The sequence below is a fragment of the Sapajus apella genome, unplaced genomic scaffold, assembly GCF_009761245.1.
Source record: "Sapajus apella isolate SASKATOON/1434 unplaced genomic scaffold, GSC_monkey_1.0 scaffold6, whole genome shotgun sequence".
NCBI classification, from domain to species: domain Eukaryota; kingdom Metazoa; phylum Chordata; class Mammalia; order Primates; family Cebidae; genus Sapajus; species Sapajus apella.
Window position 1 is genome coordinate 69665966 of NW_022436946.1, and position 26305 is coordinate 69692270.

Below are 26305 nucleotides of genomic sequence, written 5' to 3' on the forward strand. Positions count from 1 at the left end.
TTTGAGACCAGCCTAAGTAAAATAGCAAGACCCTGTCTCTACAAAAATTAAACAAGCAAACAAACAAAACGCCAGACATGGTGGTGCATACTTATACTCCCAGCTACTCAGGAGTGTCAGGTGAGCTGCTTGCTTGAGCCCAGGAGTTGGTGGCTGAAGTGAGCTGTGATCCTAGCACTATACTCTAGCCTCAGCAACAGAGCCAAGATCCTATCTCATAAAAATAAGAATAATCTGTTACTCTTAAGATACAAGTTTTGGGACATCTGTTTTCTTTATGTATTTACACATAGTCGAAAACTGCCAAAAATTAGGCAGGATATAGATTGCTACTGTGTTTATGTCACATAGGATTCAATTAATAATCAAAGGCAAAAATTGTATTGAGCTATAATACTTTTGTATAATCTGCTGGGGGAGATGACTTTAGAAACTCAGCATCTACGTTAGTTTAATGAATCTTCAACTTTGGGAACTCAAATATCTTTATAAATTCACTTTTATGTGTATATTATCAACTCTTACCAGTAAAGATGCTGTTCCTTAAATGGGTAATCTAAGTGGCCAAGTGAATCATAAGCTAGCCCCAGAGGTCTCTGAGTAGAAGGAAGCTGTCCAAGTATATTTAAACTTAGGCGTAGCGACTAGGAATCCTAAAATATGCATATTATATGACTATAAATTTTTATTTGTAATTATTAGGCACTAAGCCTGCCAGGCTAGTACTAAGCATTTCACATTTGTTATCTTAATTCCTATAAGAACCCTTTGAGAAAGGTACAGTTACTATCTCTGTAGCAGACAGGGGAACATACAATGCAACGGGCACAGCAGGTTGCATTGTTAGCAGGTGGTACTGGAGCCAGGATTTAAATATTACTAGAAGTATACTGTCAGAAATCCCTTTTAACCACTATGCCAAACTAAACCACAGTTAGTTATTGAAGGATTGGCTGGAACTTATTGAACCTAATAAAAATACTAATATTTATTGAGCATATTGGACACCGTACTGAGCACTTTACATGAATCACACTGGTTTAAATCTCCCAGCAATTCTGAGATAGGTTCTATTATTACCCCTGTTTCACAGTTGAGGAGACTGAGGTACAGAAATGTTAACTTGCCTAAGGTCATACACTTGATAAGTGATAGAACTAAAAACTGAACTCCACCCAAGGTCCTTTTTAAAAATGTTTCCTCAAATAATGCATCTAAAAACAAATTGCGGGTACTCACTTACTTGTTTTTTCCCTTTAAGAATATGACATCTTTTTGCTTTTAGTTTTTGTGGGTACATACTAGGTGTATATATTTATGGGGTACATGAGCTCTTTTGATACAGACATGCAGTGCTTAATAATCACATGGTGTTAAAGGAGGTATCCATCCCTTCAAGCATTTATCCTTTGTGTTACAAACTATCCAATTATACTCTTAATTATTTACAAATATATTACTGACTACAGTCTGTTGTGCTGTCAAATACTAGGCTCTATTTATTCTTTGTATTATTTTTGTACCCATTAACCATTCCCACCTCTCTCCTCTTCCTCCCACTACCTTTCTAGCCTGTGATAACCATCCTATCTCATGAATTCAACTGTTTTGATTTTTAGATCCCCAAAATAAGTGAGAACATGTGATGTTTGTCTTTTTATTTTACTTCGCATAATGGAACTTCCAGTTCCATCTCTGTTGTTATAAACGACAGGATCTCATTCTTTTTTATGGCTGACTAGTACTCCATTGTGTATAAGTACCACATTTTTATCCATTTATCTGTTACGGACACTGCTTGTTTCCAAATCTTTGCTATTGTGGCCGGGTGCATTGTCTCACCCTGTAATCTCAGCACTTTGGGAGGCCGAGGAGGGTGGACCGACCGAGGTCAGGGGTTTGAGACTGGGTTGGCCGACATGGTAAAACCCCGTCTCCAGTGAAAACACAAAAATTAGCTGGGTGTGGTGGCGTGCACCTGTAATCTCAGCTCCTTTGGAGGCTGAGGCATGAGAATCACTTTAACCTGGGAGGTGGGAGTTGCAGTGAGTCAAGATAGTGTCACTGCACTCCAGCCTGGGTGACAGAATGAGACTCTCTCTCCAAAAAAAAAAAGTAACTTGTAGTGCTTTGTTAAGTTTATTGGACAATCAAAATAATTCACCAGTGTATAAAGAGAATTGTCTAAAAATACATAACATTAACAATGACAAAGACTTACATGGTTGTCCATCAGGTTATAAAGCATCTGTGTTTATGTGTTTTCCTTTAAACTAACTTAACTGATTTGCTTTAAACCTAAACAAATAAAACACATAATTTACTTACATTGTCACACTAATCTAATATTTTAAGATATAATTTCATTGCTTTTGTCATTTGGCTGTAATTTAACTTATAAAATTATAAGTTGAGGCAAGAGAATCACTTGAACCCAGGAGACAGAGGTTGTAGTGAGCCGATATTGTGTCACTGTACTCCACCCTGGACCACAGAGCAAGACTTAGTCTCAAAAAACAAAACAAAACAAAAAAACACAAATCTTTGCTATTGTGAACAGTGCTGCAGCAAACATGGAAGTACAGATATCTTTCTAAAATAAAAATCTTTTTAAAAATGGTAGTTTATAGGACTGTTTGCATATTTTATAATGAGTCTCATCTCGGTTCAAATGTTTGCTTCAAACTTATATGAGCAGATGTACCAAAAATTAACAAAAATCTAGAACTACAATCGATAAGATACCTAATGAAAGCAGTGCGTTTAGTTGCTTTCATAATTCAGTTTAATTTGCTTAAATTACAATTAATTTTGTTCTGAATAAATATTTGGGTTTTAAGAATGTTTTAATATCTGTCTCTTTAAATGATATTTGCTCTGCTCTGCTGTTATATTAGAGCCCGTAAATGTTAATAGAATTTGTTGAAAATAATAATTTAAAACTATGCACAAACTTATTTTTAAAATTGTTAACATTTCATTGCATTCTGTATCAGTATAAAGGATAATTTTTACTGCTCAGAATGTATATAATATTAGGTTGGTGAAAAATAATTGAGGTTTTGCCATTAGCAAAAAGTAAAAAAAAAAGAAAAAATGACAGAAACTGCAATTATTTTTGCACCAACTTATAGCTCAGAAATATTTTAACTATACACCTTTTTCTAGTAAATGATCAAAAAACAAAAACTCTGAATTTAAGATTGTGAAAGTTATATAGGCTTAAGGCTCTAATTATTTTTGTATTTCCTCAAATAGTGTAGAAGAACTGTGAAGTAAGTAGGGCTTCAAATATAATCAGTATATTGGAACATTACATATACACTGTTAAATGTATACAGCTAGTATGATAGAAATCTTCTTTTTCTCATTTGGTTGACTATAACATTAAACATTTAATGTCGTTAGTATTATAAAATCTGTAATCTATAATATAGTTGTGCAATTAATGTAAATATAGCTGAGTGTAACCCATTTTCTATAGACTGCTACTTTGAGCATTATAGTTGACATAAAAGCCAGATTATCTTCAGATTTTCATGAGGATAAGTGTAATATTCCTACTTTTGGGGGTCTTAAAGGACATGTTTTATCACATTAGTATGTTAAAGAAGGAGAAGCTTAATTAACAATGTAAAATACTGAAAAAGTTCAGTTATTGGTGGTATGTATAAGGCACAGACACAGCACCTATTTTACTAGTGCGTTTTGTTTGTGAATAGCTTAGTTCCTTATTATGTACATTGCTATTCTGTATGAAAAACTGAGAACATTTTAAATTTGATTAGAAGTAAGTGTAACTAGTAACTGTATGTCTGGAGTGACAGGATTGTTCCATTTATGTAATTGTGTAATCAGGAGCTCCTACAAAATCTGTATCTAGCTAGAAGTTCTACAAGGTCTGCTGATTTATGACACATAATGATTTCTAAGTTTTTAGGAAGGGAGCCATCTGTTGCTTCTCAATTTTGTCCTTCTGTGAATTATTTTTTGAAACTATTGGTTCCTTTAGGGTATTTTTAATTGTTTATTTTTTGTATTGTAGCCCAAGACCTGCAAAATTTACAGAGCGCCCTCGGCCTGGAGTTCAAATGATCTGTTCTTCTTTTAGTGCTGGTAAGATTCCCCCATTCGTATTTTCCATTTAAAGTTATTCATTTAGAAACCTAGTGCAGCACATAATATTTTGGGAAATATTTACTGTTGTATTATAAATGATGTTCTTATACATATGTCACTGCTAATAAGCAACCGAGAATTATTATAAACTTTTAGAAATACTTCAATTATGCAAGAGTTTAGTTTATAGAATCACATAACTAATATTTTTCTTTAAGAAGACCATAATGTTCTAGCAGGAGAATAGTTTCAAAATTGACTCTGTTAAAGAATGAATGTTTAAATAGTTGTTTCATTGTAAGAACAGTATTTTAAATCTGGTTTATGTTTTCATGGATTTTGGAGGTATTCTATAGTTGAGTAAAATTAATTTGATTGATATTTGTGTATCTTTATTAGTTAATTTGCTATATATTGTTATTTGCTCTTTAAAAAGTGTTTGTGTAATCATGCCAAGATTCCAATTCAGATTTGTGTTTATGCAGCAGCATTTGGAATAGATGCTAGGGTGTTTTTAAACAAGTTATTAAAGAAATCTGGATATTTATAGTAAATTGACAAGAAACTTAAACATGAGTAGATCCGAATAGTGTCTAATACCTGTTCCTCCTACCTTTAGTTTTAGTTTTACTTTTTCTGCTTATTTTATGATTGTGGATGGAGTATTACTTGAGATCAAGGGATAGAAAACTGATGAAGTGATCTGTTTTTGCCATACTAATATCCAAACATCTTCGTTCTCTGACTTACAGATTTCCAGTGTCACTGCTATGGATTCAGTGTTCCTTGTAGTAATCACACAAATATAGGCCCCATACATGCATCCAGAGTACTCTGAATTTTTACTCATTTTTCAAAGACAGTTTGATTTTTTTTAAGGGGTTAGTGGGTAGATTATTTAGCAAAAGTAGCTAAGTATTTCATTATATACAGGCATTGCTTTTAATACTGTGGAAGAGTATGACTCGAGTACACTGCATATAGAAATAACTGTAATGCAAGGTAGAATGAATGTACTACAAAACAAAGTCTTAAGGGAGTTCTGAAGAGGGCAGCCTCATTTCATTTCAAAGTTTGTAAAGAACAGTCACTGAGGGAGTTGGGCCTTAAAAGCTTGATAAGATTTTGACAGATGGGAAATGAGACAAGAGAAAAATTTCAGCCAAGTTGAGAGAGAAAATGAATGATAATTTTAATATGGTATAGTTATATAATTTAGTGAAATTATTTTTAAGCAAAGCTTTACTTCTGTACACATTGAAAAATTCATTCTAGTCACCCAAGATACATTCCTAAATTTCTTTCTTAAATTTCAGTTAGATATGCTATATATTTGGATAAATGTGAATGCTTTTGGAGTTAAATATTAATTCAGTATATATTGTAATTTTGCTTACATTTTATTATCTAATTTTCAGAGATTTTGAAGTTATGTTTTACTAATAAGTAATTGCTTTTTTTCTTCATAGGTGGAATGTTTCTGGCAACGGGAAGCACAGATCATATTATTCGGGTTTATTTTTTTGGATCAGGTCAGCCAGAGAAAATATCAGAATTGGAGTTTCATACTGTAAGTATTGGTGAAAAGAATTAGATGAGTATAATTTATGTGAGTCTAACAGTTTACATTCAGCACCCACTTTTTTATTTGTTTATATATAGGACAAAGTTGACAGTATCCAGTTTTCCAACACTAGTAACAGGTAAAATATTTGTCTAATTTAATTCTAACTTTAAAATTATTAAATAAAGACAATTTTAGTATTCAGGATTTATTTAGAGTTGTGTGGGAAATAATCACCTACCTAAAATAAAGATCTTGACCAGTTATACTTAAAAGTGATTATAGCCTTCACATTCATAGACACGTCTTTATTTTATTTTTAATAATGTTAGTATACTTCGACTCTTTTAGTAATAACTGCTTTTTTTTTTTATTGGGAGACAGAGTCTCAGTCTGTCACCAGGCTGGAGTGCAGTGGCGCGATCTCGGCTCACTGTAACCTCCGCCTCCTGGGTTCAAGCAATTCTCCCGCCTCGGCCTCCCAAAGTGCTGGGATTACAGGCATGAACCACCGTGCCTGGCCAATAACTGCTTTTTAAACTACCTTATATGTTCCAGATATGTATCAAAATATAGAGAAGCTTTTGGAAAAGTGTCACAGTATAATGCTTGAGGCAGACCTGTTTATTGATGATATTGTGTAAATTTTCCCATGTTCTTGTCATAAAAGGAAATAAAATTGCTTCTAATACCTTGAGTAGAGTAAGTCAGATTCTTTAATATTGAGAGGAAAATTACTGTTTTTCCTTGGAAAATACTGATTTTGTTTCTGGAATAGTATATAGTGACCTGAAATCATTTTTGAAAATGTTATTTTTGAGACCTAGTCATGAAAATTGGAACATTTGTATATAAAATTCCAAAAAAGCCCATAAAGTTTCAGAAGTTTTTAGAATGCTGTATAAATAAAGATGAATGCTGTCTTTTTAAACGAGATCTCTGGGAAAAGTGTATTTTGGTGAAGCATATGTGATTTTTTCTTTGGGGGATTGAATTCCTTTTAATATAGGTTTGTAAGTGGGAGTCGTGATGGGACAGCACGCATTTGGCAATTTAAACGAAGAGAATGGAAGAGCATTTTGTTGGATATGGCTACTCGTCCAGCAGGGTAAGAAGTCAAATTTGAAATATTATGTAGATATTGATTATTTATAGCGCAGGTTGGAGTGACTCAGCCTATAAAATTATATGTCATGTTAAAATTACTACTTTTCTGCAATAACTATAGGTGCATTTGGAGATGAGCAGTGTTGATTTTTATGAAATGATTCATTGGCATATTTGAGGAGATCGCTGCATTAATTTTTTTTAAGGGGATGATAAAAGCACTGTAAGAATAATTTTTAAATATTTTTTTCAGAAGCCAGAACTTACTATGTTTCATTTATTACAGAGGGACAATATTTTATATCCAGTGGTTTCCTCAGCCAAGATAAATTATACTCAGTGTTGTAACTGTTATTTTGGTTTTAATATTTTATCATTTTTTCCATTTGTATGTTTAGTCATCTCAGATGGATAGGAAAGCAGAACAGTCAGCAGGGGATGACAGCAACAGTAAAAGGTGGAGAGTGAGCAGCATGGCACAGAATTCCTAGATCTAGATAGAGTTATAGCAGTGATATTCATGCACGATCATCTGTTACTAATGATTTAGAAGTGCTGGAATTGTGGAAATACTGGATTTCCTGAGTTGGTGCAGGGATTTTTATCATCATTCCATGTTGATTCAAACTTCTCAGTTACTGTTAAGTGACAGTTATTAGGTTAATGAATATAAATACAAATTATAGATTATATGGTTTTTTTGTGTCAGTATTTAAATAGTATAAACAAATACTTCCTTATTTTCAGCCAAAACCTTCAAGGAATAGAAGATAAAATCACAAAAATGAAAGTTACTATGGTAGCTTGGGATCGACATGACAATACAGTTATAACTGCAGTTAATAACATGACTCTGAAAGTTTGGAATTCTTACACTGGTCAACTAATTCATGTCCTGATGGTGAGAAAAGAATTCTAATTTTATTTGATATAATTGAAGCCTCACTATAGAATGAAATATTCTCATTGAGGAATAAAGTCTTTCCTGTTAGCTAAAAACTCTTGCTTGCTGGTGTAACAGGGCTTTGCGAGTGATTGGAAATAATTTAACAATGCAGTTAAACAGGTTTGGCTTGGAAATGTATAGTAGATATTTGCTGTTTTTTCATAATGAAAAGATCCACTAACAGTAGTCTCATGTCTTACTAGATGATAGCAAAGGCCTGGACAATGATATTAGTTCAGTTTCATTGTTATTTATACAAGACAAATTTAAAGATTTTTGCCAATTTAATAATACATAAAACTCTGTTTCTAGAAATAGTGCCATATTGATGTTTCATTGTGTTTTGTTTTTCTTTCTTTTTTTAATATCTGTGATTCCTTGACACTTCAAAACTATTCCAGGGTCATGAAGATGAGGTGTTTGTTCTCGAACCACACCCATTCGACCCTAGAGTTCTCTTTTCTGCTGGTCATGATGGAAACGTGATAGTGTGGGATCTGGCAAGAGGAGTCAAAATACGATCTTATTTCAATATGGTAATTATCAGTCTCTTCATTTTATACCTGCTAAAGATTTGGGAGCTTTTTGACAAAAGTACTCTGCCTGTCACAAAGGAAATCCATTTAAAAATTGGTTTATTATTTTGACTTTAAATTTCCATCAATAAAGAATGATTTATTCCACACCTTTATTGACATGCTGAATGTAAAAGAAAATTAATTGTGCGTATTACAGTATCTGTACATTGTGATAACTGTTTTAGTTTTATTAGTTTTAGCAGTGAAACGTTGGAAATTTACAAGTATGAAGATACAATATAGAGGAGAAAAAATATTTGGAAAACCATGTGAAGAAATTATAAATAAATACTTAGATTGTATTGTACTTTTTTAGTCTTCTGACACAACAGAACTTGATTCCAGTACGTTGATTTTAAAATTAGAGCCAAAGAATCAGGCATTTCCTGCTTTTAATCAAATGGTAGCATATTAATGTTTGAGTTTATACTCCTTTCTTTCCACATTTTGGTTCTTAGATTTTAACATAATTTGCTGAGCATTTGAATTACAATGTTTTAATGTATCACATACAGCTTATGAAGCAGTGTTTCCACTTCTGTCCAACAACTGTATGAAATATAAAGGTCTCCTCAAGCAGCTTATGCAATCATATTTTTTAAAATTCTACATTCTGTGTATTAGAAATATTCAACAGAGAACAAAAGAAAAAAATACATTTCTAGTATTTCAGCATGTTTAAATTAAAAAAAAAATTATAGAAACCTTTAGTAATGAACCATAAAACATACAATTAGTACATAGGGTCAGAATTATTTTGCCGAATAAATTATTTCACAAAACAGTTGTTTGTGAAATAATGGTCTGTGAAAAAATTATATGTATGTGATGCTATGCTTGATTGAAAATAATCAGAGTAAAGTTATTTCTATGTTGTGAGAATGCAGATATAACAGCTAATTTTTTAGTCAGGGAAATAAGCTATCTTTAAGGCTATGCCTTCGTATACATTCAGTAAGAAATAAGGTTTGTAAAACCTCTGTTTCTAGAAAACAGTGTTAATTATTTGGTGTGCACTTGTTAGTGATGGATGGATGGATGGATTTCCTTTGTGATTGTATGGAGGTGTTTTAAAAAGCAAATCTGTCAATATGCTAGTAAAAATGTTTTCTTCTTTTCTATACTTTCTAATTTGCTCCTTTTTGGAATATCTGTTGAATAAGGAAATTAGTCATTTCTCAGTTTGTCTTTATAGCTTCAAAAAAAAAATATGTGGGCTCTAGATATACTAGTGGCTTCATTTAGTAGTTTTGTGTTTCCAAAGGGCATTATTATATTGGTAGAGGGCTTGGAGGGAAACTTTTCTCTCATAATTGAATACTGCTTTAACTTTTCAGTTACAAAGGTGAATTTTCCTTTATCAGGTAAGGTGGTCACACTAATATTCTACCTTTTCAGTAGATACAAAAACTATAGCACCTTGAGAGTTAAGTGATTTGCTCTTAGACCAATAAAAATTACTAATGTAACCAGGACAGGTCAGCCATAATATATACTTTTAAAAATTAGCTAATTATATTACTGCCTTAAAAATTGTTTATTGTTAAATAAGAGTTTTAGATGAGGATATTTTTCTGGTTCTTTTTGTGGATAAGAGATAGAAAAACCTATAAAGGGCAGAAGAAACAACTTGATATAAGTTGAAATGGGTGGTATCCATAGAATTGCAGACTATGAGTGAAACATAAACCAGAAAGGCTAAAAAATGTATCCTGCATTAAGAAAACAGAAAGTGAGCCACCCTTATTCTCATTAAAATAAAGATACTACCTTTAATTTTTTATGTGATATTGAATGGTTCCCACATATTTTACCTCCTTTGGGTCTCATGAAAACCTTGTGAGATAATCAAGATAGATTTTATTGTTCTTGGTCTTCAGAATGAAGAAACTGTGCATTACAGAGATGAAGTGCTTTGCCCAAATTTACTGAGTTCACACAGCTATTATGCGGGCATTTGGGCATAAACTCATGATTCTGGCTGTTGCTAATATATTCAAATCTAATCATGGTTGGCTTTTTGAGCTTTTGTCACTATTACTGCATAGCTAACTTCTAACTATACCCAATTAGTGATACGTCCTTAAAGAAATGTTTTCATGATGGTAATAACTCTGAGTGGATCTTTTGACATCTTACTCTTTACCTTAATTTTATTTCCTGTCTGTCTCTTATGAGTTATCTAATTGCCCTACTTCTTTTTTGCTCTTCACTCTTTTGTTCTTTTCATTGCTTGTTTTATTTATGGGCAAATGAAAGATAAAGCATTCAGCATTGCTATTAAGAAAATAAAGAGAAACAATTCAAGGGAGGGCCTGTGTTCTCACTGCTTGCTCTCATGAATGTTGAGTTTTGGCTATAATTACAGCTATTTGGCTCTGTGTAGCTAATCAATAAGTTTTTCAGTTAGTAAAATACCACGATATTTGATTGCATACAGATTTAATCCCTGAAGTTAAGTTGCAGTAGTAATCACAAGTTTAGTTTAGTAAATAATTTTTTTAGTCCCTTGTGAAGGTTCTAGTCGCATGTAATGCTTTGATATATTAGAGGATGAATAATTCTGTTGGAATACTCCTGTTTTGACTAGAAATAGTGAAAGTCATGTGAAATATTTTAAAGATAAATGATATTTCATGTGACTGTTAAAGCTGAAGTTTATAAAACAGATAAGTAAATTCACCATTCTGCCTACAGCTAGAAAATAAGGAATATAGGCTATACCTTTAAAATAACAATTTTATATACAAATTTCTTAAATACAGGTTTTGATCAAGTGTATTTTGAGAATACTTTAATATTGTCCCTTTTTGAATAACAATTGAATTTTCCATTGAAAATTTATAATACTTTTGCAAAAAATAATGGGAATCATGTAACATATAATTTAGTATTTTGTATTTGTCAACATTTTGCTATAATTTTGTGCAATTATGGAAATGTAAATTCTTTTTTTGAAATTTTAGAAATAGCCAAAAATCCTGTAATATTAAAAAGGCTTTCATGTGAAAGGTAAACTTTCAAATGCCTGTTTGATACATAGTAATTACGTTTTAATAATTTTTAAATAGCTGATTATAAGACATTAATATTTTAATATTGCACTGATAGTCATTCTAATAAATGTTCTAATTTTTTTCTGTATCAATCCATGTTTTAAAAATTTATGCTTTATTTTGGGACCATCTAAAGTTGTCAACAAACTAAAGAGTTTGAGATTGGGAATTGAGATAAAGATACTTACTTCTTATATGCTTAAATAATTGACTTCATTCTGAAATCTTTAAATGGATTCTCAACTTTCAAGTGGTATTCTCCAGAAAGACTGATGGGTTTGTTTTTCTTATTTTTACTGCTGAGTTTCCTCCTAATAGAGGATCTCAATGATAAAAGCAGTTGGGGAGTAGGTGCTGGGTTTGTTTTTGTACTTATAAGAAGAGTATGACATGTGAGATGATGTTTTAAAAGAGGCTAACATAGGGCATGAAATGGAATAGATAGAACATGTAGCCTGTACTCCCCCTACCCTTTCTGTTATCTTAACTTCAGCTAAAAATAAAATATACTTTTAAAAATACTTATTGCAAAAGCCAACAACAAAAAGTGGTTCTTTTTGTTGTTGTTTTTCTTTTTTAAATGAACCAGGGGAAGAAGACAAAGAGAGTTTTGTAGAGGAAATTATGAGACAACTTAAAAAAAAAAAAAAAAAACAACAAACACTGAATTCTAGGTCTTCAGTACTTTTATCAGTTATTTCTTTACATTTCAGCCGAACAGTCCTTACATAACTTGAGTATTCAGAGGAAAAGTAGTATATATTTGGATATTTTATTGAAGCAAGTAGTGTATATTAAGAATATTCCAAACCATAATAGTTGGGTATAATTTAGTAAGCCCACATTTGTTTGGCATTGGCAGGAGGTAAACATCAGAATAGCTTTGTTTTGATGAAAGTTGTTCTAAACTCTGAAGGCTTTATATGCCCATTAAATGCTAAAAGGCAGATAAATTGTTCCCAGAAATAGCTTGAAAATGTGTGCAGACTCTCAGGGCTGAAGTTGAGGGCCTTGTGTGAAAGAGGTTGCCAGGTGTATAAGTTTATTATAACCTTAAAAGTTCCTAAATGTAAATTGTTTTATGGCCTTTTTTCACCCATTAAATTATCATAGTATATCTAAGTTTTAACCGAGTTTAACTAAATGAATATTAAATTAATTGGAAAAGATACAGAAAGAGACTTTTCACATTTTTAAGTACTAGGCCATTTGAATATTAAATAGTAAATAAAAGTTGTTTGGAGTTGAATTTGTGGACTCCATGTTTTTAATAGCTTTCCTCATGTTTCTGGTGGTTTCGCTTTATTTATCTTACTCTTTCTTTTCTCTGTAGCCCTAGCTATGTCTCTATCTCTCTCCCTATCTATTTCCGTCATGTTATTCAAAGCTGTAGTTTGTTACCTCCTGTCTGGTTTTGATTTTAATCAAAGAGTACACAGTATGTCTCTTGATAGAAAGCAGTTTTGCGGAATTTGGTTTTTGCTTTACTTTCATTGTTTCATGGGTAAATTCCAAATAAGTTTTTATTTGATTAAAGTTATCCTTATTTTTGTAATTGTTCTCTTAACCTTTCTTTTACTTGAGATTTTTTTTTAAAAAAAGTTCCAGTGTCCACTAATCCAGAACAATATATTTCTCCTTGCAACGTTCCAAACGAGCAGAGGCTGCCAATCTACCACCCAGAATTTTTGTACATGCATACTTCTTCTGACGTTAACATGTTCTCAGTGTGACCTGTACTTTAGTTTTAAATGATTGTAGCTCTATAGATCTAGGAAAGGGAGAAAGAGAAGCTCAAAATAAATATATCTCAATTGTGTTATCTCTTGTGAATCAGGATAAGAATCTCTTTCTGTTTCTCTTTCTTGCTTTTCTTCTTTTCTCCCTCTCCTGTCCCTCCCTGTTTCCCTCCCTTCGCTCCTGCCTTCCTTCTTTCTTTCCTTCCTTCCTTTCCTCCTATCATCATCTAACAAGAAAATGTTCTATATTTATACTCTCTGTGTTAAAGGACCCTGATACTTCCAGTCTATGTTTCAGCTTCTTTGGGTAAGGAAGTACCTTCGGTCTTCTCATACACTTTGGTTATCATCACTTTCTTTCAGGTTTTAGATACATGTATATATCTTGATACCAAAGGCATCTTAATCTGTTGCCATGAATGTGAGTTTGTCTCTTCAGCTTCTCATACTGCATTATATTTAGTGAATTACTTTTAGTAGTAATTCTTTGACCTAGTCCATGACCTGCTATCACAAGAGTATTTGAGATTTGATAGTTACAAGAGAAAGTATATGAAATTATACAAAATACAAATATGCAGATGAAGATATTTTGATTAACAAATATTTGATTGTTTAAATTTGAGTCTTTTATTTTGTGTTAAGCACAAAATATGAGGACCACAAGGGGGAATAAGACACGGTCTTTATTTTTAGTCAGTCTACAGTTAAAGTGTGGAGATAAAATGTACAAAATATATGTTAAGAGATAAATATTGATAATTTCAAATGGTAACATGACAAATGAGGAAAGATAATTGCTGTATCTTAAGATCAGGGATCACATCAGGGCGGATGATTGGAGAAGTTGTGTTGAGGAGGAGGAATTTGAACTATGCCTTGAAAGATAAATAGGAATTGAGTCAATAAGAGAATGAATTTTATAAATAAGAGGAACATTGTAAATAACAACATAAATGTCAAGACATGTTCATAGAGTTATTTAGAAAATCGTTTGCAACAGATTTTGGAAATAATGATTAAAAAAAAAGAAATTGAGATGAACTGTCAGTGACTTCAAATGATCTCATAGGCATAAGTACCTATGAACATTGTGGGGGCTTTCGTAAATTATTTTATAGGTTGATCAAGAAGCTAAGAGAAAAATAGTTTGGTTGTCAGTAGTACTATTTCAGGTATAAAACTGAATAAGTGTGAGGAGAACTACTTTAATTAGTCATGAAAAACTATAGAGGTAGTTGGTAGGAAATTTGTAAAGAAAAAAAATACATATATGACTTGGTGTTTTGTGACTGATACGGGAATTTTGGCCATAGGGTGATGGGGAGGAAAGATTTAATAAATGTGTTTATAGAGTGTTAAGCCCGGGTGACCTTGAGAATAGTGGTTTTGTTAGTAGAAATATGAAAGACATAAGGGAGAACTGACTTCTTTTTATTATTTGTAATAATGTTTATTGTATTGGACTACCTATGTGGAAATGGCCAGCAAGCACTTGGAGATAGAATGCTTAGAGGGGATAGAAGTAAAAAGAAGAAAATGTTGAAGTGTTTCCTATAGAATATGGTTAACTTCCTCATGGAAACAGGAGAAGGCAATGAAGAAGGCTTAGAAGTAAACTTTGGAAAATGCTCATATGTTTAGCAGAATGGAAAAGAAGTCATAATCTCTAGAGGGCGTATCAAGGAAGACACGCTATGCTAATATGCCAGAAAGACCAAAAGAGGATAAGCCACAAGGGAGGTTTAATCAATAGTATTGCTTTCCCTGGAGAAATCAGAATATGGGTACAAAATGCTCTTAAATTTGAAGATATTTATTTTGGTAATATTTTTCTTTTGATGAACATCTAGAGCTGATTTTTCAGAATCACTTTTATGTAATAATTTTTCCCCTTTTATGTAATAATTTGATCCACTGGTTTTATCAAATCAAGTCCAGCAGTTTCCTTTTTTATGCTGGCATTAGTTAAAGCATTTTCAATATTAAAACAGCCATGCAGTAACAATATTTTAAAGTAATTAGATAACATCTGATCTGTTGGAATTTGGATAGTTTATTTTAAAATCGTCTTTGTTTACATAATGAGAAGATAGCCAATGCATTCTCCCCCAACTCCACCGAGCCAGAGTCTCTCTCTGTCCCTAGGCTGGAGTGCAGTGTTGTATCTCGGCTCACTGCAACCTCTGCCTCCTGGGTTCAGGCGATTCTCTTGCCTCAGCCTTCTGAGTAGCTGGGACTACAGGCACACGTCACCATGCTCAGCTGATTTTTGTATTTTTAGTAGGGATGGGGTTTTACCATATTGGCCAGGATCTAATACTTATTTTAAACATACATCTGAGTCTCTTTTGTATCTAGTGTACATATTTTTCCTTATGTCGGCAAGCTCTAACCTAAAAGTGTTTTTGATAGATAAGGAAGGACTTCTTAAGTGTTATTCTTAGCATAAATTCCATTTCTCAGCTCTTTTCATTCTTGGTATAAGAGTCTATTTCATAAAATTATTTTAGGGTATTTTAAAGTTTGCATAATTTTAAATTTTGGAGTATTTCCTAGGTAAGATGCTTTCTTCTAATCAATGACATGTTTAAAAAAAAGAGCAAGACAAACTGACCCTGCTAATACAATTGAAATAACTAGGAGAGGATGGTTCTGCCTAAGATAGCCCATACTTTTTAACTTTCCTACTTTGTGTTGAGGTTTTCTAGAAGCATGTACTTCTCATATTCACTATATGTATGTTCTTCATGATTGATATAATTTACACCCTAGAATTTTAGTCTGCATCCTGCTTTTAATATACTTCAACTCCAGATTTGTCCAGTTTTTTTCAGTGTACTTTTCCTGTATCTCAGATGATAGGATTTTAGGAGTGGACTCTAGAGGTAATTTATCTTTATCATTCCACCCATATTAGGTGATTTACCCATTACTGATGGAGAGATATCTTAGGTCTTCGACCTCATTCCTCTGTGTAATCATTCATCTTTCTACTTCACAAGAATTATGTTAGAAGTTGTGTATACTACCCTTCCTCAGAAAAAGTATCAGTATTCTTTATTTATGAGTCTGTCCTTATCAGAGCTCCTAGCTCATAAATTTTTGTGTCATTTAATTTCTTTAAAGTTCAGTATAAGTCTCTAAATGCCTAACAAGTTTATACTACTCATTTATTGGTAGTATTCATAGAATTCTTTAGTATGAGAATTTTCTAATAAGGGAGTCATTATTTTAACACATCTGATCCTCTTATTTCCTCCTTTTAAAAATAAAATACTTACCATAATTACTGAATATACCTCCATTTCTTTTTCTTCCTATTACTCTTTTTGAAGTTTTTCCAGTTACTGGTAAATACTGTCTCATAGATTATCTCAGCTAAACCTTATTGGTATTTAATGTTTATGAGTTCTATTTGGTCTTAATTTATATATGTCCAAAATAATGCATAACAAGCATACTTGATTTTATTAGAGGAATAGTTCATCTAAATGCACTTATTTTGATAATTTGTCATTACTTAGTAATTTCACTCTATTTTGTAATTATTTTATTACAACTGCAGTAAGTGCTAGCTAGCATAAACTATATGTAGTATTAAATTTTATGTTTGATCATTTTCTTTCTATGTAGTATATTTAATTTTATGATAGGCTCATATACCTTTCATTTAGTTAGAGAGGATATTTTCTTTCTTTTCATTTTTGAAGATAAGCCTCATTGCTTTCTAGTAAATGTGAATATTCAAATAGTGCCTTCATTTAAAATTTTGTCTTTGAGAATTCTTACTCATAAATACTTTGACCCTTGTTTAAAAAGATGAAACTCTTTTCTTTTGGTTGGCTTAGTTAATCATATCTTATATTTTAAAACCAGCTAGGATATTTTTGGTTACATAGAGAAGTAAAATATTTTCCTATTTTGCATCATCAACTGTTTGGAAACCTGGTCTTGGAAAACCTAGTCTGCAGTTTATAGGTATGGGTGTTTATTGTCTGAGAAACCATTAATAAATAGAGAGTTGATCTTTTAATTGATGAGGTTAGAGGCACCTTTTCTAACTGGTTCGTGAGTAAAGCAGATATTTTAATTCCTTCTTTAATAAATGGTTAATCAGAATAATGTTTTTCTTTTTTTTCTGATATAATTGAAATGTACTTGCATTTTCTCCATATAAAAGTCACTTCGGAGTTAAACAGATGCCTTATACCAAGAAAATTACTACTGTCTTGCCATATTCACAATAAAATGTGTTATGTAGGACACATAGGCATCTTTAATATGATTGCTGTTTTTTCTTTGCTTTTTTAGAACTTTATAAGTTTCAATTGTCCCCAAATATTCTTTTAGAGATCTACTAACTGTAAATGTGGCAACACTGGTAAATAACACGGGTCTAGGGTTGATCAGTCCTACTTGCCCCCAAACCCTTACCCTCAAAATGAAAAAATGTACAGCAAGATTATTTAAACAACACATGAAGGATATCATGCATGGGAACATTGATCAGATTTCCTTTGAAATTGCTAAATTGGACCACTTTCAAAACTCTGCTGTACTACTGTCTACTTAAAATTGTAATCTTAGACTTGTATTACACTTGTAATCTTAGACTTGTATTACACTTCTGGAAACATTTATTAGATTTACAAAGTAGCTGCTTTTTTTTTGTTCTCTCTCTTGCCTTCTGTAAAATTTTGAGTGAACTGAGTTAAAAAAAATCATTTAACAACACATGGCTCAGGCGGTTTCAATAACTTAATTTTTAGCTTTGGATACGAAAGTCCATTTAGAGGTGTACTTTGTTCATGTGGTTGCTTATTTATAACAGTTCACATAACTTTTATTTGCCTAGGAAAACACTGAAAAATAAAGACTTGAATCCTGAATATCTATCTACTTACAGTTTTTCATTTTTGGCAAATACCTGGCTGTATGGCTACTGGTGCCCTTATGGTAATCTGGAGAAATAGTTACATTCTTTTATGTTTTTGAATTGTTTTAAAGTAGACTTGCAATCAGTCACCTTCCTCTCCTATCTTATCATCCTCCAACTTTCTTCACACTTGAAATATAATCCTGTTTCACTTGTGATTCATTTTCTTTCTTTTATGATAAGTTTTTGTGTGTATTAAACATTAGATAATTTTACTAATTTTATCCAATATGGTTACATTTTTTAAAAAGTTATTCTTTTCTATTATTGTAACCATCCAAAACAGCATTAATAAATGCACACATTTCTTCTTTTTAGTAAGCCAAAGGATAAAGCTAGTTTTCTTTCTGAGGCAATCCCATTTGTGGTATTGTATTAACTTCTTAGGTCAAGTCCTTTCTTTTATAGAAGTATTTTCTCTTTTTACTAAAATGCAAACCTTCCTTGAGAAGTCAGTTATTCTTCTTCTGAATTTTACTTCTGTATTTGGTGAACTGTACATCCATCCTTATGCCAGAGTTTTAATAATAAAGAAAGAAAGTTATCACCTTTCTCTTTTCCAAGCATTTCCTGGGATATTACTAATAAAACTCAATTCGTTCTAGATCAGTGGATACCGGAACAGAAAGGAGGTATTTCTTACCTGATAATGTGTGTGTGTTCCGATTCTGCTAATCCAGAAATCCAGTAGCATTTGTTGAAAATCATCCTTAGTTGTTATTTGTTAGGGAGTCAACTCCCTATTTTAGTTGTTTCTAAAATTCAGACCCTAGATGTGCTTTAGATAGGGTAGAATTTTTACCTCTTTCAGAACACTGCTAAAGAAGTTTTCAACTGGAACGTAGTCTGAAGAAGCACTGAGAGCAAAAAATTCAGAGTGGTGATTGGCCACCTCTGTTTGATTGACAGGTTGCAGGGAGGAAACCCATTCGTTCTGGATTAATGGAACTGGAAAACAGAAAACAATTATCAGGTAAAAAAAACCTTTTCTTTAACCTTTGAAATTCACCATTTAAAAGATGAGTCAGACTACCAGGGAATTTATTACCAAAAAGAATAAAATCTAGTGTCATTTGAGCAGTGATCTCTGCCTCCTACTTCCAAGAGTTACCAAAAAATCTGTACAGTTGCTACATGTCAGCTTTTGCAGAAAGGGCATGATTGAATGGAGATAGATGGAGTGTAAGACGTAATTATGTGTTAAATCTGAGTTTAAAACATGAAGCAGAATTCTATGGGTGGGGGAGATTGGTATTCTTTTATTTCCTGAATTGTGTTTGGTCTGTGGATAGGGTATTTTTCAAGGCTATTAATCTGGCACTTTTCATGAATATTCGTAAAGTTTATTATTGTACTATGCTTGTTTTACTTTATCTTTACTTCATTAGGATATATCCTACTTTTATCATAAAATTATTGTAATAATAGTGACCAGTTCTTTACATTTTAATGGCATTTTTCTTATTGTTGGTTAAATATATTTCAGATTGAAGGCCAAGGACATGGTGCAGTATTTGACTGCAAATGTTCTCCTGATGGTCAGCATTTTGCATGCACAGACTCTCATGGACATCTTTTAATTTTTGGCTTTGGGTCCAGTAGCAAGTATGACAAGGTAGAGTATGTTGACTATACATTATGTCCTTATTTTTTTAATGCATGTTTAGGGGTTGTATTTTTTTGGAGTCGGTGAGAGTCATCATTTTTACATTCAGGATAAAATTTGAAGAATTTTATGTTAATTAGTTTGGAGACTTTAGTTTTGGAAAGGAAGGTGAAGACAGCAGTTAAATCTCACTTTATTAGGGCTTATTATCTAAAAATCTGCATATTTCAGAAAAAAAACTTAGCCTGCTGGAGCAATCTAGATTGGAATTTTTAACATGAGGAGTTATATAAACTGGAGTTGGAAGATGTTATCCATAGTGGGACTTTGAAATGTAAAATGTTTTATTTATACAGGTAATATGTACTTATCTAGGATACCAATCTGTGGCTTTCATATGTTTCTTAAAAATGTATTTTATTACCTGATTGTACCTCATGTTTTTTGTTAAAGATCCTGTCCAGTTTTTTTGGGGTTTTTTTGCAGGGCTGGGTTGAAACGCCTCACTATGTTGCCTAGACTGGCTTTGAATTCTTGGTCTCAAGCAGTCCTCTCTCATTTTAGCCTACTAAATAACTGTACCTGGCATTTCAGGCCTTTGCCACTGTGCTCAGCAGTTAAAAACCCTGACTTTAAGATTATTGACTAAAAGAATTAAATTGCTTATTTGTGTTGGAATGGTATAAAAGGTTATGATAGTGAATATTGAGTGATTTATCATTTAGTTTAAAAAATTATAAATTAACCAGTGAAATTTTACATAATAAAATTTGTGTCCAGGTTGAGTTTATATTAATAATTTTATATCATCTCAAAACATTTAAAGAAAACACTTGTTAATTCTTAGAAAATTTTACATTGATTTTTATATTAGTATTACATAAATCATACTGTATACCTAAAGATTTAAGATAAAGCATGGTAGCTCTGTGGAAGTAAAAATACTGTTGAATGATTTATGACGATTTGATTTTACCATTTAATTTAAAAGTGAATATTGTATAACTTATTTTTAGTGGTAGCTGTTTTTTTTTTTTGAGACTGAGTCTTGCTCCCTCACCAGGCTGGAGTGCAGTGGTGCGATTGTGGCACTGTCTTGGCTCACTGCAACCTCCACCTCCAGGGTTCAAGCAATTATCCTGGCTCAGCTTCCTGAGTAGCTAGGACTATAGGCATGCGCCACCACGCCCAGCTAATTTTTGTATTTTAGTAGAGACGGGGTTTCACCATGTTGGCCAAGATGGTCTTCATCTCTTGACCTCGTGATCTATCAACGTCAGCCTCCCAAAGTGCTGGAATTACAGGCGTGAGCCACCACGTCCAGCTAGTGGTAGCTTTTTTATGTAGTAGTCTCCCCTTATCCACAGAAAATATGTTCCAAAGCTCCCAGTAGATGCCAAAACCTTGGATAGTACCAAACCCTATGCATACTATGTTTTTCCTATACAATAGTAGGTGGGTAGCATATCTAGACAGTGTGGATATACTGGACAAAAGGATGATTCATGTCCCAAGTGAGATGTCATATGATTTCATTATGCTTTTTGGAACAGTGCACAGTTTAAAACTTAAGAGTTGTTTATTTCTCATATTTTTGGTTCAGTATTTTTGGACTCAGGTTGACCACAGGTAACTGAAACCATGGATTACAAATAAGAGGGGACTCCTGTATATAATCTCTTCCTTGTTTCAGGGAAAATTTAAAGCAGCTACTTTTCTGATCATAATACTTAAGGTAGAAAATAAAAAGACCTGTTTACAATTAGTTTAGGAAAATAATATTTTAAAAATTATTGCTGAATACCATGATTTGTATTCAGATGTTTGCTTTCTATTAGAAATGTTGTAGATTTTTTTCTACAATGATAAATTTTTATTTTTCCAGTCTTTTATGAACTTTTCTTTTTACAGATAGCAGATCAGATGTTCTTTCATAGTGATTATCGGCCACTTATCCGCGATGCAAACAATTTTGTATTAGATGAACAGACTCAGCAAGCACCTCATCTTATGCCTCCCCCTTTTTTGGTTGATGTTGATGGTAATCCTCATCCATCAAGATATCAAAGATTAGTCCCTGGTCGTGAAAATTGCAGGGAGGAACAACTCATCCCTCAGATGGGAGTAACTTCTTCAGGTAGGTGCTCATTTTCTTAGACAGTCAAATTTTCTTCTTCCCACTCAACTGTTAAAATTCCTAATGGAGTAAAACTTTGTTTTCAGTTGTTAAGTGCATGAGAAGTAAAAGTATTGTTTTATAGTTCTGTACAGATCTTTGATCATACTTAAGGATTACAAATTAAGGAACGTTGGAGATTTAACAGCAATAATTTTGATTTATTATCCATTTGTAACTCCTAGGGATTAATAAGGTAGTTCCTGTATTTGGTGTGAAACAAGTCAATTTGTTCATTGATTCAGCAACATTTATTGATAATCTCTTTTGTCTCTGACATTGCTGAGCCATGGCTATTCAGCAGTGAATTAAACAAACATGATACTTGCTTTCATGGAAATGAGTTCATAGATTGATAAACATAGTTTATTAGAATAAACAAATACATAGTTCAAATTGTAATGAATGTTATTAAAGGGAATAGTAGTATGATGTGAGAGAGATTGTAGATGGCCTGTTCACATTGAAGATGTTTTAAAAAGTGATCAACTTTTAAAGATTTATAGGAAGTAAGATTAAAATCAAAAGTGTTCAGAGCTGTTTTGGTCAAATATAATGGAGTGTTGAAGAATTACATGAGAGTCAGAATGGAGTCAAAGCCTTCAAACTGCTCTCTTTCTTTTGACAAGAAATGTAGCACTAGTATATTAAGTAAAAATAATTGAAAGGTTCTGTAAAGAAGGTTAAACCAGTTGTGTCATTATGAATACTTCTATATTTTTAGACTAGAAAAGTATTGATGAAAATACTTTAAGCTTTAGACTTTAATTGACAAAAGCTTCTGAGTAGTTTTTGTTTTGAGTGACTTTTAAATAATGAAATTAGATTCTGTAGGCAGCACAGAAAAAATCAATCTCAAACCTGCATCTTATTTTTCTTAAAGGGCTTAGCAAGAAATTGCAATGAAGATGGGCGTTTTGGATAGAAAGGACTGCTCTTTTAGACATGTCCACTTAGAATGGAGGGTGAGAAGAAGCATTAAAGGAATCATTCCTGTGGTTAGTCATAGAGTAGTCCAGTCCAGTGGACTTGAATATCTGGAGTTTGTGAGATTAATATGTCTCAGTACATGGACACAGCATGAACTGAAAGAATAAGTAGTATTTGAGAAGTGTGGGCAGATACTTAGATAAGTTTCAGTATTAGAGAAGTTCCGGTCATAGGACTGAAATTAGGAGAAATGTCTTCATTCTCTTGGAAAGGAATTGGCAAAAATCAGATTGTGCCCAGGCCTCAAAATAGGTAGCTACTTTAGGGTTTTAGACACAGGGAAATAAGGAAAAAGCTCATTTATTAAAGTATCAGTGCTATTTAATTATTATTATTACTTTTAAATCCATTTACTAGTTTATAAAGGGCTTTCATAAACAATATCTTACTTAATCCTTTTATTTATGATATTCCAATCCTGCAAGTTGAGAGAATTCAAAACCTAATGGTATTGTGTCTTGGAATCACAGGGACTCTAACCTCAGCTCTGATTCTTAGTCTTGTTCTTTCTTTCATATAAAGTAGGCATAATCTTAAAAATGAAGTAAATGCCAGTTACTGGTATCCATAAGAGAGCCCATAGCAATAATAATAATGGCTTTGTAATGAGTTACAAATTTTTCAGTGTTCCAGTTCTTACAATTCAGAGTAAAAATGTTTTTGTCATATTTTAGAACATTGAGTATAAAAATAGAACAAAAGCAAAATGCTTTTCAAAAAACCTTAGCTCTCTAGATAGTAAAATGTATTTTGGGAAATCTCTCAGAGATAGGGAAAAATAGATTTGAGCTATTCTAATAATAAATTGGCATGTTAATATTGACACTGTACAACATACTTTAAATGTGTTTTTTTTTTCAGTTGTACACTGAGCTATACCAGATTATTCATCAGTATTCCAACATGTTTTTTTTTTTTTTTTTTAACAGCAAACCAGGAAAGAAGTAGGAGACATTTGAACTTTTACCTTTGTCTGCTTTTACCTCTTCTAGCTTGATTAGTCAGTTATTTTAAATAAGTTATTTTATCCTTTTGAATTTTAGTTTTCTCCTATAAATGAAATAATGTTATGCACTTAATACATGCAAATTCCTTTTCCTTTTACCTGTCTTACTACAACTTTATTACAGAATATCTTTGCTATCTTTTCTTACTATTTAAGCCCACCCTAAAATTCTGACCTGATCAGATCTTCTCATATACCTAAATGGCTGATACTAATTGTTCCCTTCTTTATACTCATGCAGTATTTTTCACATATTTCATAACACATATTTAAAAAATTTATTCAGCAAGAGTGAACATTTTTTAATGCCTAGCATTGTATTAGATTTAGATAATATTAAGATAAATGAAACAGTTCATGCTTTTGAGGAACTCACTAGTTTGGGCTTCATTTATATTTTATATTAGTTTGAGTACTTAGATACGTTTAGGCTATTTAGGGACCGAAAAGGTAACAGCTAATTGTTTCAGAAGTAGTTTGGAAAGATTTCACAGAGAAAATATCATGGAGGTACAGTAATAGTTGGTGATTGAATGGTAAGTTAGAGATTATGTTTATCCTTTTAGTGGGAATATTGTGTTCAAAAGTTTCAGTTCATGAAGGTGTTTTTGTGTTAGAAGGGCAGAAGTCAAGTGGTCCTGTATGAATGGTATGAGTAAGAATTAATGCTGGAAAAGTTGGATGGGTTAAAATAGAAATTTCTCCCTGCTTCACAGCCTTCATACCTCTTGCCTGCTTTCTGAAGTGTTCCTTATCTAGCTCTTTACGTGACTAGCTAATTTAAATCTCAGTTCAAATGCTACCTTCTCCGAGAGGGCTTCTCTGATTTTTCTGACCCACCATCACCTTCTTTATTTCAACATCATTCTTTCATACTCTGTATTAACGACTGAGTTTTTGTTTACTTTCCCCATCAGAATGTTAGCTCTTTAAAGGACAGGGGTCTTCATGTCCCTTATTTACCACTAGTTCTCCAGTACCTAGCGTAGTTCCTAATGTATAATGAGGCAGTAATTTTTTTTTTTAAGAAAGTGAGTAATCAGATTTGTAATTTTAAAAGAAACTATGATCTAAGTAGAAAACCTTACTTTTGCCACTTGCTAGATGTATGACTTCAAACAGTTATTTTGGTTTTCTCATCTATAAAGTGGAGTTGTTTAAACATACCTAATGGAGTTACCGTAAGGATTATGAGTATCTGAATCATGATAAACACTTAGTAAAAGTTAGCAATGATCCTCATCATTATTTTTGATAAATTAAGATGGACAAATTTTTTTCTTTATTTTTTTTTTCTATAACTCCCATCATTTACAGTTGATCATTTTATGTCTTTTTCTCAAGCAAAATTTATGTTTAATTCTGAACTAATAAGTGAGGCTGGTGAATAAAGTAGTTTGAATAGTAACTAAAGTATTCCTAATATTTTGTGTGGTATTGCATAGGACTGAATCAAGTTCTAAGTCAGCAAGCAAACCAGGAGATCAGCCCACTGGACAGCATGATTCAGAGACTACAACAGGAGCAAGACCTAAGACGTTCTGGTGAAGCAGGTATCAGTAATACCAGCCGTTTAAGTAGAGGTAAGCAGGTATTCTATTTTAAGTGAAACATTTAGAAATTTGAAACAGCCTAAACTTACCACAGTGTTAAGTGAATAAACAAATTAAGGTACATCTATAAAATGAAATATTAGGCTGCCAAAATGATCAGGGTTTTGAAGATTATTTAATGATCTAAGAAAATGCTTCATAATGAGTTTCAAGTTAGAGATAATAAGTTTTTCAATATGTGTATTATTCCACATTTTCAATAGTAAATATGTAGAGTAGTCGAAGCCACATTCTTGAACATCTCATCACTCTTAATTGTTGTACATTATTAAACTTTAAGAGTCAAAACAAATTTATGAACCGTAAATATTCTTGGGTTTGTGTGTTTTGATTCTTATGATGTTTTCCCAAAGATACCTAGTTGTTTTTTTTTTTTTTTTTTTTTTTTTTTTAAGTAATGATTTTATATCCTTGGGGCTTAATAGTCCATAGTTATGATTCATTGACTTATCTAATCAACTGAATAACCATGTTTTGTTTTCATTAAACTTTTGCCTGTGATTTAGTTCCTGATACAGTAATTTAATTATTTTCCACGATATGGAGTTTCATGTGGAAGATAGTGTTTTGTCTCTTTTTTCTGCTATAAACTAATGGAGAAATATCTCTAAGTAGAACTTAATATACTAACTTTAATATACTAACTTTTTCACTTAGGTTCCATAAGTTCTACCTCAGAGGTTCATTCACCACCAAATGTAGGACTAAGACGTAGTGGACAAATTGAAGGTGTACGGCAAATGCACAGCAACGCACCAAGAAGTGAAATAGCCACAGAGCGGGATCTTGTAGCTTGGAGTCGAAGGGTGGTAGTACCTGAGCTATCAGCTGGTGTAGCCAGGTAAGGGAAGTTGTGAATTTTTGTG

General features: G+C 32.4%; 1 protein-coding gene across 5 annotated transcripts in view; it reads left to right on the forward strand.

Annotated features, from left to right (window-relative positions):
• The window catches only part of PHIP (pleckstrin homology domain interacting protein), a 143541-nt gene that overhangs the window by 60413 nt on the left and 56823 nt on the right, over nucleotides 1–26305 (forward strand). For all 5 annotated transcript variants that reach the window (XM_032275460.1, XM_032275463.1, XM_032275459.1 and 2 more), the window contains 10 exons: nucleotides 4046–4116; nucleotides 5589–5689; nucleotides 5782–5822; nucleotides 6693–6791; nucleotides 7538–7691; nucleotides 8138–8272; nucleotides 19535–19663; nucleotides 21566–21791; nucleotides 25272–25409; nucleotides 26097–26280. In XM_032275460.1, the coding sequence (XP_032131351.1) occupies nucleotides 4046–4116; nucleotides 5589–5689; nucleotides 5782–5822; nucleotides 6693–6791; nucleotides 7538–7691; nucleotides 8138–8272; nucleotides 19535–19663; nucleotides 21566–21791; nucleotides 25272–25409; nucleotides 26097–26280 (1278 nt within the window). The remainder of the gene's footprint in view (nucleotides 1–4045; nucleotides 4117–5588; nucleotides 5690–5781; nucleotides 5823–6692; nucleotides 6792–7537; nucleotides 7692–8137; nucleotides 8273–19534; nucleotides 19664–21565; nucleotides 21792–25271; nucleotides 25410–26096; nucleotides 26281–26305) is intronic.